At 38.6% G+C, this 15,727-nt stretch overlaps 1 protein-coding gene across 1 annotated transcript in view; it reads left to right on the top strand.

Moving 5' to 3' along the window:
- Window positions 1-353: 353 nt before the first annotated feature.
- TDP1 (tyrosyl-DNA phosphodiesterase 1) overlaps window positions 354-15,727 on the top strand; it is a gene marked incomplete at its 3' end in the record, with an annotated part of 16,372 nt that continues 998 nt past the window's right edge. The window contains exons 1-10 of the mRNA XM_010087627.1: window positions 354-900; window positions 2,425-2,468; window positions 3,131-3,186; window positions 4,216-4,312; window positions 6,386-6,420; window positions 7,343-7,435; window positions 9,031-9,201; window positions 10,607-10,685; window positions 12,541-12,726; window positions 13,518-13,566. Coding sequence (XP_010085929.1) covers window positions 354-900; window positions 2,425-2,468; window positions 3,131-3,186; window positions 4,216-4,312; window positions 6,386-6,420; window positions 7,343-7,435; window positions 9,031-9,201; window positions 10,607-10,685; window positions 12,541-12,726; window positions 13,518-13,566 — 1,357 coding nt within the window. The remainder of the gene's footprint in view (window positions 901-2,424; window positions 2,469-3,130; window positions 3,187-4,215; window positions 4,313-6,385; window positions 6,421-7,342; window positions 7,436-9,030; window positions 9,202-10,606; window positions 10,686-12,540; window positions 12,727-13,517; window positions 13,567-15,727) is intronic.

Genomic DNA, 15,727 nt, shown 5'->3' with positions numbered 1-15,727 from the left:
CGGCGCCGGTGCTGCCCCGTGCTGCTGTGTCTCCCTGGCAGAGCGCACGAGGCCCTGTAGCGTTAGAGTCGGTATGAGAAATACCTGTGCGATGCGTATTCCTCTTCTGACTGCTGAAATGCTTTCCTGTACGTGCCCCTGTCCCAGGGGCTTTCCGTGTGCGGATTTCAGCATTAGCTGCTTCGTATCTCACGGTTGCTCCCATCGCACGTGTTTCTTTGTTTCCTGGGCACAGAAACAAAAAGCACAGTTATCTTCTAATAACGAAATGGAAACTAGGAGGAGAAACAGACTGGAGCATCGCAAAAATGCCCGGTTTCTCTTTGGTGTTTTGTTTTTTAATCCCTAGGAACATGCTTCAGGAAGGTGCACATGGAAAATGGACAGTGTCTAGTAGTGATGAAAGTACCGAGGAAAACTCTGACAGCGAAAAGCCATCTACATCTTCACCATTGGATGCTGTACGTGGCAGAACAAGTGGGCCACAATATCCGTGCTCTGAAGCTAGGAAAGCTGCTCACAAGAGAAAAGCTTCTCCCTTGAAGCTTGGTGATAAAAGTTTTTCTACAGAAATACCTCCAGCAGAAAAACAGAGAACTAACCAAGAAGGCTTAGGCTGGTGTCTTTCTAGTAGTGATGAAGAGCCTGAAGATCAGCAAAAGCATGCCCACAAAGAAACACTGAAAGAAGAAAAATGTGATGCACCCAAAGAACATCCTTTGAATCTTCACAAAGATGATGAACTCTCAGAGAATCAGAAAGCAGAGGAGTATGATGAAACACCCAGTGAAGCCCAAGATACCTGGGATTTGTTGAATGGAGGGAACCCTTTCAGGTTTTTTCTCACTAAAGTCAGTGGAATTGAACAGAGCTATAATTCTGGAGCCCTGCACATAAAAGGTGAACAAGGGGCTTGTATAGAAGTAAGCTTTTGGGAGACTAGTTTGCAAGATATTGCTTATTTTTTGTTTGTGGATATTTTTAAGTTCAAATATTCCTTGGTGTAACTGAGGCTTCACATTCTAAATGTGCAGGTTGTAGGAACTGGTTCTCTTATTTTTGCCTTTCTCTATTAGAAGTATAGTGTATAGAGCATTAATTTGCTGCTGCTGATTCTGTTGTAACTTCTGAGTTATGCTGCACAAATACAACGTGCGTTTAGCCAAGGCAAGTCATATGGTGCTTATTGTTGCTTTCTGTGTGAGTTAATCTGGGGAAAACTGCTTGCTTTCCTGGCTCTTGAAGGGATGCTTTTCTTGGGTGTGTAACCGTGCTCCCTGAGTAGCTGTTTGCACTTCCTACTGCTGAGTGGTTTGGGCCTCGTAATTCACCATTACTTGACGCGGTATGAGGTAGTGCTTCTGAAGTTCTGTGTCTGGGATTCATGGGTCTGTTTAAATTCAATTAGAACTGAGCGTAAGTCAAGATGGAGTGAAGGCTTGGGTGTACAATGCTGGTGCTTCAGGAATGCTGTGTAGTTGTAGTTTGATGTAAAGGGGAACAGCTCTATGCACCTGTAAACATCCCCTCATTCGGGAATGAAATCTCATAAATCACAAGACAGAATCAGGAACAAGCATTAATACAGTAAAATGAGGCAGAAGAATTTTGTAGTTCTTTGAAGGACGAGAAATGACTGACGAGCTATACAATTAGGTTGTAACTTTACTTCAACCTTATGTGCTCCCTGTGAGCGTTGATTATTGTTAGCAGCCTGGTGTCAGAGACCTCACTTGCTTTACTGCTGTATGTCTTCATCTGCTTCATGTATTCATTGTGGCTTTTGGCTTGTTCTCTTTGAGGACTAGTTGTCCTGCTAGGTGGTTAGTTGAGCTGATGGAGGAGCTTACTTTTTTGTTTGTTTAATCTGCAAAATCATATTCTATAGAGATAGGGCATGAAATATTTTGTCAATCCTAGAAGGTTATTTGTAGGATACGCTTTAAAGTTGCTGCTGTGCTTCAGTTATTGAGGTTGTAAATCCTCAGTTGGATTAGTTTTCTGTGTTACCATGAATGAACTAAGGGTACACATATCCTACAACCAGTCAGCAACAGGTAAGTCTTTGAGCATTAGCTATGACCTTACTGCTTCTACCCTGCCACAGTTCTTCAAGCCCTTTATGTAGGGGAGAGAGTAGTTTGACCTTTCTCCGTATGATCTTGGTCTTTCTCCTAATGAGTTTCTATAATTTGTTTTCTACTTTTTTGAGAGAGAGTTAATGCTTTTTATAGATGTAAGACCATAAGGGTTTCACAGGAGAATTGGTGACTTGAATATTCAGAGCAGTAAACTTCATTGTGAATGTCTGTTACACCATGTCTTTGAAAAATCTGGTACTTGTGGTAGTTACCAAACTGTTCAAGATGTGAAATGCTTAATTGAACCTTTTTTTACTCAATTATGCTCTCATGTTTTTAATAGATATTTTGTCTCCTCTTTTTGGGACTCTCATATCTTCTGCCCAGGTGAGTTTCCTGTTTGACAAATTGATTTCACTTGCTTATTTCACTTCATTAACCTTCAGCTTGGTAATCCATGTTTGTGCCATGTAGCTGGTATTAGCAGGGAACTTGTTAAAATGCAGATGGAATTCTTAAGTGTTCTCAACTGAACAACAACTTATTGAAATATAAAAATAGTCTCATGTTCTGCTTAGAATTCAGGCAATTATAAGATTGCTTTCCTCTGTTTTCAGGGAATGCACAATTTAAAAACACATATTTATGGCATGTAAATGATTTTTTGAAAGCCTTGCAATCTAGGAATGATATTTTTGTTATTGCTTAGAAGCTTTTGCTACTACTGTTCATGGTATAAGCACATGGCAAAGAGATGGTTCTTGAATCAGAGCTTTTACATTATGTGTATGTGAGTCTTGTTCTGTATGTTAAATTTTATGAACACTAATACATGCTTTTGAATAACTTTAATTCGTTCTGGAATTAGAGACATGAGAGAAAGCATGTGAAATTCAAAAATTTCACCTGTTTTTAAAACATGGTGTGTACAATATAAGTGGTATTGAGTGATGACTTTACATAGAAAGCATTCCTTGCTGTAGTTCATTGTTCTGACAAACTCTGCTTTTTCTTTTTGATGACTCTGGTTTCTTTTTCTTATGTACAAGTTTAACTACTGTGTAGATGTGGGATGGCTTGTAAAGCAGTATCCACAGGAATTCAGGTATGTTTATTTTTTGAAGATGAAATGATACAGTTTCCAAATCATTCTTTTCGTGCAAGTTCCTGTTATAATTCAATGATAAATGCTTGCTGGTAGTTGCAAATTATTGTTACCAATTGTGTATGTGTAGACTCTTAGTTTTCCTTGCATACTTATTCACAGTTGTAGTTCTTTTGATTTCTTGCCTCTTTTTAAGACTGTTAAATGGTCAGAGTTCAGTATGGTTGGTTTCTGATTTTTATTAACTAACATGACATCCCACTGTGGCCCATGACAACAGTGCAGTAGATGACCTATAGAGATGGAACAGCAAGCTTTTTGCTGTACAGGTTACTGAGCCAAGAGTAAGGTAATGCAAGAGGAAGGAGGGAATGTAGGAAAGGTGCAAAAAAGCTATGTGAAAGTGATCAAGATGATATGTTGTGGCTATTATATGGTTGGAGTTGCTGGGTATTGTCATGAAAGCAGTCATCCTGTTTGCTTGAAATTCCATTCTGATAATTGCAACCTTGATCGTGTGGCGTACAGTTTTCTCTCCTTTTGCATTTTACTGGAAATGTAGTAGAACAGAGTATTGGGAAGTGAACATGAAACTACTGCTGGAATAGACCTATCCCTCTCCTTTTCCCTCTTTCTTCCCATCTTCTCTGTAAGGTAACAATGATTAAATTGTCTTAGATCCACACTGTATATATCAATACTTCTGAGACCTTTTTTCTATCTGTTTCCAGCTATACAGGCAGCAGTTCCTTACAAGATCTGGTATTATTAGTTTCTATTTTAGGTCTGATTTACTCCATGCTTCCTGTTTTACTTTTTTTTTTTTCCATTGAAGTTTTCTAGTGTCTTTCTCTTGGAGGTTCTGGTGTAGCTACTGCTTTTTTGAGTTAATAAGGCATATAGATTTTAGTGCCATCTTCCTGCTGGGCTATTAGATTTAGGGGCCAGAAGTCATAGCTACATGAAGGAGTGACTTAGACTTATTACTAATTCACTTGGTGTTTTAATAGTAATCTCCTTTTATTTCAGGAAGAAGCCATTGTTGATAGTTCATGGCGAAAAGAGAGAATCCAAAGCTGAACTGCTTGCACAAGCACGCCCCTATGAGAACATTAGCTTTTGTCAGGTAATTAACATTTGTATCATCTTTTGGAGACACACCTTATAGGGGAAGTCAAGAATTTGTTGTTATGCTTTAAGGAATATACTTACCAGGACCATATGAACATGGTAACGATGTTCCTGGTCTTCTGTGATTATGGTAGACTGTCACCAACAAGAGGTTTGCACAAAACGACTGCCCACAAAAATGTCATGGTGCTCACAGAAGAGCTGCAAACCTTCTCCACTAACATGTTACACTCAGATTCTTGTAATGACTGACGAGGAACCACTTTTTGAGGTGAAGCACAGAACTTAGCCCTAGTGTCACTGTAATCTTAAGTATCTTCAAAGAATTATTTTTTGTCCAAATATGTTTTACACAAGAAAATGCTGTTACAAATAAAACTCCATAATGCTGTTAAAATTGTTACGAGCACACTTCCTGGCACATGCTGTTTTCTCTGATGTTATGGTCACTCTTTTGCTGTCCCAGAGTTGTAAAGTTATTGGCTTCAACCAGGGGAAGGGATGTGGTTATGGCAACTTGCCAGTGTTTAAGGATTTTCCTAGGCAGAATATATTATTGATCATGGGGATATCTTTGTCAGGAGGAGGATGATCTTGGAATTTTCTGCCTTCTCAAAGGGTCTGGTAACTCTGAGCTTCCTAGAGATTGATGTGTTTGCACTAAGTTGTGGTGTAGCAACAGTTTCAGATATGCTAAGAATAAATTCATGTTTTTGCATATAATATTTCATTTTCACACACAACAAGAATTTTAATGTAGTATGTCCCGTATGATAAACTTCAGTGTAGTTAATAGTAAGTAGTAGGGGAAAATGGCATTTGTGATGATTTTCCTATTTGAGCATACTGCTTCAGGTTCTTCTGGTAGTCTGCATGCATTCCATTGTGTTAGTGCCCCAAAAATGAAATATAAGTATTTTAATCTTCTCCTTTATGCCCATATTAACGAGGCACAGTGTTGGAGCCATCACTGGCTAAAAGTATTTTCTTAACATCTGTAACTTGTGTCTCATTCTTTCTGTAGAAATTGTGCTCTAAATACTCTAATTGGAGCAGAGCACTGATAAGCATTCCTGTCTGGCTTTTGTCCTTTTCTTTGCAATGTTAGCCATTAAACTGCTTATAACAGTCATCATATGCTTCAGAATCACAGAATGGTTGAAGTTGGAAGGGACTTCTGGAGGTCATCTGGTCCAACTCTCCTGCTTAAGCAGGGTTGCTTAGAGCTGGTTGTCCAGGACAGTGTTCAGATGGGGTTTTAATATCTACGAGGAGGGAGACTCCACACCCTCTCTGGGCAACTCATGCTAGTGCTCGGTCATCCTCACAGTAAGAAAAGTGTTTCCTGATGTTTGTGCCCGTTGCCTCTGGTCCTGTCACTGGGCACCACTGAAAAGACCCTGGCTCCCTTTTCCTTGCACCCTCCCTTCAGGTATTTGTACACATTGATGAGATCCCCCTGAGCCTTCCCTTTTCCAGGCTGAAGAGCCCCAGCTCTCTCAGCCTTTCCTCATAGGAGAGATGCTTCAGTCCCTTAATTGTCTTGGTGGCCCTTTGTTAGGCTTTCTGCAGTGTGTCCGTGTCTCTGCTGTACTGCGGAGCTCAGAACTGGACCCAGTACTGCAGGTGTGGCCTCCCCAGTGCTGAGTAGACGAGAAGGATTGCTCACTTCCCTTGGCCTGCTGGCAACACTCCTCCTAGTGCAGCTCAGGGCACTGTTGGGCATCTTTGCTGCAAGGGCACATTGCTGGCTCCTGTTCAACTCTGTGTCCAGCAGAACCCTCAGGACCTTTTCTGCGAGGCTGACTGTTTCTGAAAATATTGCTGTAAGAGACCAGAAATTTTGCAGGAGCAGTTCCAGCAAAGAGTTGCCTTGCTGTTTAAAGACTAACTGACTTCTGGGAATTAGAAAGTACATTAAAGGTGTTGAGGAGAAAAATAATGTATTTTGTCATCTGTCCACTAGAGAGCAGTGAAATCGAACGAAATGAAGAAGCACCTCTCCTCCTTTTTTTCTTATAGGAATGCACAATAGGAATTTTTAATTATCAACTTTTTAATTTTATAGGCTAAACTGGATATTGCGTTTGGAACTCACCATACGTAAGTAACAGTTATGAAGTAAAAAGCTCCACTTCAAAAGATGACGACCGAGTTGGTACATGCGGTTACCATGATTGGACTGCGTTGGGTGTTGGGTGTCTTACAGTATTTGAGATAGGAAGATAGATTGTTACTGTTTGTGAAAACATAATTCTGAAGGCCTAATGTATATTGATGGAATTTTAAAAGTAGTATCTTTGATGTTCTATGTGTGTTTCATTCATCTGGAAGTTATTTTAAAGCACTAAAACTGGGTTTCATAGAAATTGATGAGTCGCAAAGAAAAATGTTGTTAATTATTTTGTATTTATAGATGGTAGGATTGTTCTAGTTAAAGGAAACAAATAAGCTATTAGGTCGATAGATGTGCAAGTTAGACAAGTCATTGAAGTCAGTGAATTGCAGGTCCTGGCTCTTAACTCATGCCTTAATACCAGAACTTAATGCTTGATCAGTCATTCACAAGTTGGACAAAACACTGATTTACTCAGTTTTTGCAGTTAATGTAGATGATCTGGAAATAATTACTGAATTTTGGGGTCCTTTCAAAGAAAAAGGTTTTAATAAATTCATCTGTAAGCAAAGGCCTTTTAGTGTTCCTTAATTATTTTTTATCTGAAGAACATCACAAATATAGAAAGTCTTCTGCAAGTATCCATTTTTGCTTTGGGAAATCACTTGCATGGGATGTTAAGCTGTACTCTGGAATATATTGTATGACACTGCTGGCAAAATATATAGTATAGTCTAATGACTGCCACGCGAGTTTGACATACACATGGATTGAAGTCTGTTTGTACTATGCAGAACAAATGTTTTGAACATAATTATCTTAGAGCATTTTAATTAATTGTTATTTTATCTACTGCTCTCAGTGTACTTGAAACAGATGAGGTGTTATGTATCTTTGTTTTTTTTAAAGGAAAATGATGTTGTTGTTATATGAAGAAGGTCTTCGAGTTGTGATACATACATCCAATCTTATTGCTGAAGATTGGCACCAGAAAACTCAGGGGTAAGCAACAATCTCTAGCAGGTGTATATTTGCTTTAATACTTTCTGTAGATATCTGTTACTGCTGGAGATGGGGGATGTTAGGTCAGATGATCCAGTGCTACAAGTCTTAGACTCCTAAGATAGAACTATCCTGCAGGGGGAAAAAAAAAAAATCAAGCCTAGAATGGTGGTAGCTGTCTAAGCCTGAACTCTGCTTGCTTTTTACTGTAAACAGAATTATGTCCTGAGCTGGCTGTTGCCTTAAACTCAGTCTGATTTGTTTAAGGTCTTTTATTATGCCATGCTGACTCTCTATGAAAAAACTACCTAGCTATAAAGTCCTCTTTATACAAATCTGAAGTAGCTATTTAAAGATTATCTTAATACCGCAAGAATGATGTGAATATATCTAGAATGTAACTTGATAAATGCTGAGAACCATTGGTTCCTTAATACAGTAGATGACCCAGTATCCTTTCCTTGGAAGGAGTTTTCTTCCTGTTTTTTTTTTGGTAGTTTTTAAACTTAACAGCCAGCTTGGGATACAGTTTTGTTTAGAGCACGTGACATGTTAATATAAAGCTTCTCAACCTCTTCCGTTCTTGGCTGTTTTTATGGGAGCATTTTTTTAGTTAGATCTCCACAGTAACTCATGGTATAACATTTTTTCGTCAAACTAATTTAAAATGGCTTTTCAGAAGTTACTGTCACCTTGACATCCGTTTTGCTGGCATTAAATATGGCAAGGTTCTGAGGCTTTTCACTTGCTTGAGGCAAGCTCTCATAGGGGTTTTTGAGTGGCAAAAACACAGCCCCTGATTTTTTTTTTGCCTTTAAATCTTTTACTTAGGGACAGCTTTAGTATCTTGGCAGTTAGCTTTTCAGATGTCCAAGGCAGTATGTAATTACCTATTTGAGATGCTTAACAAGTTGCCCTACTTGTCAAACATGAAAAATGGTTTTTTTAACTTTTGCACACTGCAATAATACGCAGCATCACCAATATGATGGTTCACTAGCTTCTCTGCTTTATAGACTTCTGAATCACAAAGGATAGCAAAAGTTGTAAAGTTGATAATGCAGAGCCTTTGGTTTCCAGGGCTACAATAATGTGTGTCTGGAAAGAAATGTTTTCCCTGTGTAGTGTCCACCCTGTTTTTTTGTGATGGAAGTTCTGGAGAGGCAAATTGTCATTGTGGGCCACTCTTCAGACTATGCAGACATTTCAGATGCTGTAACTGGTGTTTTTCTATATCATTACACAAACCAGTAGCTTAACAGAATGTGTTGCAGTGTTGTATTCATACAGAAAATCTTGATTAAAGGGCTGCTTGTTGGTAAGTCTGAGCCTGTCTTGTTTAACAGTGATGAAAGCTGTAAACAGATGCATGGTTAAATGTGCTGAGATGCTTGTTTTCATTTGAAAGTATTAGTTTTGTGCTATTGAGTATAAGACTTGATTCTGTAGTTGTAATGTAAAGGCAAGTTGCCTTATAGTTAGTATAAAAATAAATCTGTCTAGTATTCATTTAGGACCTTCAGATGTGCTTTAGTCACTTACTAAAAACCATATGGTAATGTATAGTGTCCTTGTTTTTTTGGCTTTGTTTTTAGAATGTGGCTAAGCCCTTTATATCCAAGGCTACCTCAGGGAGCAACTGGTTCTGCTGGTGAATCTGAAACTAATTTTAAATCTGACCTAATAAGTTACTTGATGGCTTACAATTCTCCTACGCTCAAGGAATGGATAGATCTGATTCAAGAACATGATTTATCAGAGACAAGGTACTTATCTTATGTTTATAGTAACTTGCATGCTTTTTTTCCAAAAAATTAAACATATCTGTTAGGATCTATTAGACCTTGTGTTTGACTGAAGGTAGCTGTGAGTAATAGGGACTCAGAGGTTCATTTAAGTCAGTCTGGCTTAAATATTTGCTCTCAAAACTTAGGTGGACAAAAATTGAGTTGTATTTGGCTAGTCATGTAAGAGGGATCACATAATCCAGGGTTATTATGATGGGAGATTTTTATTAAGAACAGGCCTCTGTATTTTTAAGGCAAAGTTAAATCCATGTATGTGTGCATAGAATTTTGCCCATTACAGGCATGGATTGTGTCTGGTAGGCAATGTTATGTTAAGCAGTGATATATTTTGTCTTGAAACAGTCTTCTCTAGTATCACATTGCTGATATTACTTAAAATAATACAGGATGCTTAATTTACTTAGGTACATCCTGCATTTCCACTGAAGTATGGTATTTATTTCAGAAAGTGTAAATCTCCTTGGCTACTTAATTGCAGTTTTATAAACTGGAAAAAAAATTGTTGAAGGTTGAAAAAGGTCATAAACTGGTGGAAATGAAAGCTGAAACCTTGTCTATATATAAAACAAAGGGTTTTTTTTCTTCACGTGGAGTCTTACAAGACTGGAGGGGGTTAAAAAAAAGTTTTTACCTTCTAGTCAGGTGAGGTAACAGCCTGAGCTGCTGTTCTTATTCACTTGGTCATGTGCATGAGCTTGGACAGGCTGGCTGAGCCCTAGCTGATGTGAGTTTGTGTGGGTTAGGGAAGAGTCACTTGTTAGGAGAAGGGTTGATTCCTTGCCATATAAAATAACTAGAAGATATAAATCTACGTGCAAGATGCAGTAAAGAACAGCTTCTTAAACCATCTGTTTGTTGTGACTCTGGGCAGGTCTCTGTTTTCAGGGCAAAGTCAAACAGGCTACTAAGCCATTATTAGGAAGACAGGTGAACAAGCTGTACTTTGCATCTGAACTATTAGGTGCCCAAATGAAATCTCATACCTGAATCTGCTGATTTGGATGTAGCAATAGATTGGCTTTTCTCAAAATTACATGCCCAGTTCTGTGCCAAGTGGGCTATTTGCATTTATTGCTAGCATCATCTGTCTTCTGCATTTTTGTACACAGAAATAGATACAGTTCCCATCTATGCCATGGAGCAGCCTGGTGGTGCATGACAGCCATATAGATTTCTAATAATAAACTATACAGATGAAAATCTACTTTATATTGTAAATCTTAAGTGTGAAAGATTAATTATTTCTGGAAGCAATTCTTTTTTCAATCTTGCTGATAGATTTTGCTTAAATACCTTAATACTTTACAAACCAAAACACTGCAGAGCTGCGTGCAAGTTGGTGTTGGTTTTTTTCTTTCTCTAGGGTGTACCTGCTTGGTTCTACCCCTGGACGATATCAAGGTAGTGATAAAGAAAAGTGGGGTCATCTTAGGCTCAGAAAGGTACTAAAACGTAACCTTTTTTTGTTAATATCCTTTTAACTATAAATAGGATTTTGGAGAGCACTCTTTAGTTCCTTTCATTTTTTCCAGCTATGATCAGCAATCTTTTAATACATTGTTACAGTTTAAGTTAGCAATAACATAATCTTGCAATTTATGACAGTGTAGACTTTGCACATAATGCACGTGGGGATTATTACCATGGTTAGCTTGTGGTCTGGATTGTCATGTGCTTACAGGTATCTGAGGAGTCACCATCACTGAAATGACTTATTATCTGCGGTTGGTGTTTCTAACAAGTGTAACGCTATCAAAATCCAGTCTTCTGTGACTGGGAACCAAATACAGACTATTTCAAAGGCACTCAGTGAGGAAAGATGTGTCACTATAGACTTGCCTGCACAGAGGGAACAGGCTTATTTACTTCAATGTTAAGGGCTAGTACAGTTTCTTTTTTCCTAATGACCTTGCAAAACCCCATTGGATTAAAAACCAGTTTGCACATAGTTGATGTCATCAGTTTAGTCAGGTTTTTAGTTTTGTTCTGCTACATTTGTAAGATCTTAATTTTTTTTTTTTTTAAAAGCACAGAATAATTAGGAACAGTTTTGTTCTGCTACATTTGTAAGATCTTGATTTTTTTTTTTTTTAAGAGCACAGAATAATTAGGAACGTGGATTACTCTTACCCTCTCCCCCCCACATTATCTAAATAAGACATATGGTAGATCTTCATACAAGATTGCATCATATCTCAAGTAGGGCCCCTTCATTTTCAGTATTGGTTTAGAATCACATAAGGTATTTCGTGTCATCTGTTAAATGTTTCTCATAATTGGGGAATTTTCAACCTACATCTACTGCTGAGGTGGCATTATTTCAAATGCCATTGTGAATTTTACATGGAATTCTAATTCTGTCCATGGCAAACTTCAGAGACATACAAAATGTCTATTTGTCACATTGCTTTTGAGAACAAGGTTACTCTATTGGACCTCCCTGTGCTTGTAAAGAGCTTGCCCTTTCTGATGTGCGTTGTCTGCACATACTTTTGCCTGGTAAGACACTGAATTAAAACAAAATAAAACAGAAAAAGCCTGTAAAGGATAAAAATTATCTTGTGGCAAATGTTTCTGTGATTAAAAAGATTATAACAAAATAAAACAGAAAAAGCCTGTAAAGAATAAAAATTATCTTGTGGGAAATGTTTCTGTGATTAAAAAGATTAATTTTTTTTTAGTGACAATGCAGATAACCTGGTGACACTACACTGATGTAGTTATATGTCTTCTCTAGAGAGGGGGGAGAAGGTAGCCACTACATACAATTCAATATGTGCCTATATCCATCTGTTTTTAATGTGACTTTAAATTCCATTCACAGCTAAAGAACTCCTCTGAAAGGATTATTTCAATTTTCTCTTCAATTGTTCTTTTTTCCTCCTTTTGTAGGCTTCTGTTGTAGCTGGGGCTTCAGGATATGAGAGGAATTTTATGGCCAACAACCACCAAATATAAAAAGATTTAGTCATTGTATTTATTGTGACTTCTGAAGCTAATGTTTCATATTTTTAAGAAGGGCTGCTAGCATTCTTTTTACCCATTATTTAATGTTTGGCTTTGGAGCTTTTGGACAAAACTTGTGATGTTTGGTCTTCACTTGAAGAACAGTGGGTTTGTTTGGAGAGCCTGATTACTTCTTTTATTGCAAAGTTAAACAGATAGTATGACTGTTAATCTCTTCTGTTGGCAGAAGTGAATTATAGAGGATTTATTATATCAGAAGCTATACAGAACCCCTAATTAAGGTTTTCTTTGCCTGTTGAAGTCTAACAATGTTTTAATTTCCCTCACTAGCTTTTGAAAGAGCATGCTTCCTCAATACCAGCACAGGAATCCTGGCCTATTGTTGGACAGTTCTCAAGCATTGGTTCAGTGGGAGCTGATGGGTCCAAGTGGCTGTGCTCAGAGTTCCAGGAGAGCCTGGTGGCTGCAGGCAGCAGTGTGACAACTCTCCTTAAATGTGATGTTCCAGTTCATTTGGTATGTCATTTAGATGCTAGTGACCTTTATTTAGTATTTATTAATTTGTTGTTTAAATCTTAGTCATGGGTTTGCTTTTAACTTTTGGAAGACATTAATGTAGTTGTAATTGTGAAATCATAAGGATGCTACTTAGTGATGCTTACTTGTGCATGGTATGCTAGAAAAATGTATTATAATTTCCATCTGCATGACATTAGACTATAATCTAATCAAAATTATATTCTCATTCTATGACTTGTCTTTCATTGAGTTTTATAGATGCAGCTGTTACTGCTACTCGGATGTAACTGAACCCTGCGTGATTAATAGCTGAAACAAATTATTTTCTAACCTGGTTATTTTGGTCAGGTTATTAGCACAATTAAGGGGAGGAGCAGAAACAAGTTCTGTGTGTCAGAAACTTGTTAAATCAAGGATAAAATGTTGTCAGACTATGCCCTTACCATGTGCTTATGCTCATATTTGAGATATGAGCCAAAATCTCATAAAATAATGTTAGGAGCTTACTTTGACCACGGTGGAAGTGGTTGAAGCAGGATTGTTTGAGTCTTGCTAGCCAATTTTGGTAAGCTCTGCAAGAGTGGTAAAAATATTAAAGAGACTTTCTTTGGTACTGGTAGACGACTAGTTTTAAGCTGCAGTGTAATTTTGTTCATTCTGAAAAATTAAGCTTTTAATGTTTCTTTTTCTCAAGTAAGTTTTCTTTAAGGTGATTTTTTTTAATGACAGCTTGTGTGTTTAGATCTGTGTTATTAAGGTTACTTTTTTTTCCCCTTCCCTCCATTAAGGTTTATCCTACGGTGACCAATGTGAGACAAAGTCTGGAAGGCTATCCTGGTAAGCAGATGAACCCCATTTATTAGCTTTTGGTGGTCATAATGTCCTGCAAAATCACTTCAGTGGCTGATGTTGAATGAACCCGAAGTTGTCATCTTGCTGAGAACTTGGTAGAATAGGTGGCAGTAGAATCCTTTTATTACTGTTCCTGGAGCTCTGACTCCAACTCTGCTATTGTGATTGAATAGAAAAAAGCTTTGTGGGCATTGGTGTATAATGTTCAAGTCTGTATAGCTGTGTTCATACGTCACTGTAGAGGAAGGAACAGCTCTTGCCCATTGTACTAACTCCAGTGATACTTTCATTTTGGCAGAAAATTCAGGTTTGAGTGTGCTGAGTTCTTGTGTTTTCTTCGCAGTGTCATCCTGCACATCAGATACAATGGAGAATAAGGCGTTTCCCTACTCATTAGTCTTTTTTTAGTATTGCAATATGCAGTTGTCCTGTTCAGTTTTCCCATGTTTGTGTTCATGAAGTCAATATACTTGTATAGAAAGCATAGCCACAGCCAACCTGAAAGAGGAAGAGGTAGTGTTGTGCTCTGATGCAGTGAAGCTTTTGTTTCTCAAAAGCAAGCACTTAAGTGGGTTACACTGGTGCATCCTAAGGGAGCTGGCTGAGGGCAGTTTGAGGCCATTGTTGATTAGTCTTCAAAAGGTCAAGGCAATTGGAAGAGATTCCTGAAGACTGAAAGAAAATAATTCTATCCTGACTTCAGGAAGGGTAAGAAGGAGGATCTGTGGAACTATAGGCCTGGCAGCTTCACCTCCACCCCTGGGAAGGTGATGGAGCAAAGAATCCTGAAAACCTTTTCCAAACATGATAGTCAAGAAGGTGATTGGAGCAGTCAGCATGGATTTATAAAGGAGAAATTATGCTTGATTAACCTGATGTCCTTCTACGATGAGATGACTGGCTTGGTGAATGAGGAGTGCCCTCGATGTTGTTTATCTTAACTTTAATAAGGCTTTTGACACTATCCTCTGTAACATCATTACAGACAACCTGATGAACTACAGGCTGGATCAGTGGACAGTGAGGCAGATTGGAAACTGGCTGAACTGCCAGGCCTCAATGGTTGTGATCAATGACAGGAAGGCCAGCTGGAGGTCAGCCACCAGTGCTGGGGAGTGTTTAATATCTTCATTAACGACCCGGATGTTGGGGCAGAGTACATGCTCAGAGAGTTTGCAAGTGACACAAACTCAGGAGGAGCAGGTGATGTATCAGATGATCACGCTGCCATTCAGAGGGACTGTACAGGCTGGAGAAATGGGCTGACAGGAACCTCGTGTAGTTCAGCAGAGGGCAATGCAAAATACTGTGCTGGGGCAAGAATAACTCCAGGCACTAGTACACAATGGGTGTTGACTGGGGGAAAGCAGCTTTGCAGAAAAAGATTTGGAAGTGCAGGTGATCACTAAGCTGAAGGTGAGCCAGCAATGCACCCTTGTGGCAAGAAGGCCAACAGCTTCCTGGGCTGCATTAGGAAGCATGTTGCCAGGAGGTGACCCATCCCCTCTATTTAGCACTGGCGAAACCACATCTGAAGTGCTGTGTCCAGTTGTTGGCTTCCCAGTACAATACAGACATGGACATACTGAACCAAATCCAGCAAAAGGTCACAAAGATTAATAAAGGATTGGAGCATCAGTGATACAAGGAGAGGCCAAGAGAGCTTGATAATTCTTCATCCTGGAGAAGACAACTTTCCTGGGAGATCTGATCAATTGTGTATAAATACCTGATAGGAAGATGTAAAGCAGAGGCAGATTCTTTGTGTAGTGACCAGTGAAAGAACAAGAGGCAATGGACATACACTGGAATCTCCTGTACCTCAGTTTACCTTTACAGAAAAAATGTTTTCATATGTTTAAATGAAGCAGGTTGCTCAGAGAGGTTCTAGAGTCTCCGTTCTTGAAGATACTCAAAACCTGACAGGACACTGTACTGAGCAATGTGCTCTCTTTGACCCTGCTTTGAACATGGAGATATCCTAGATGATCTTCAGAGGGAGCTTTTAACTTCAGTGATTCAATGCTTTGGCAATGCTGAATCCATAAATGTGTTCCTGTTCCAAGACAGACACCTATACTCCTATGCAGTATGATGTAGGGTAGCTGTTGAACACTTCTAACAATTGGTAGAATTTGAGCAGAGG

Source organism: Pterocles gutturalis, unplaced genomic scaffold, assembly GCF_000699245.1.
Source record: "Pterocles gutturalis isolate BGI_N339 unplaced genomic scaffold, ASM69924v1 scaffold15156, whole genome shotgun sequence".
Lineage (NCBI taxonomy): Eukaryota > Metazoa > Chordata > Aves > Pterocliformes > Pteroclidae > Pterocles > Pterocles gutturalis.
Note: the sequence above shows the minus strand (reverse complement) of the source record. Positions and strands in the feature narration are given on the sequence as shown.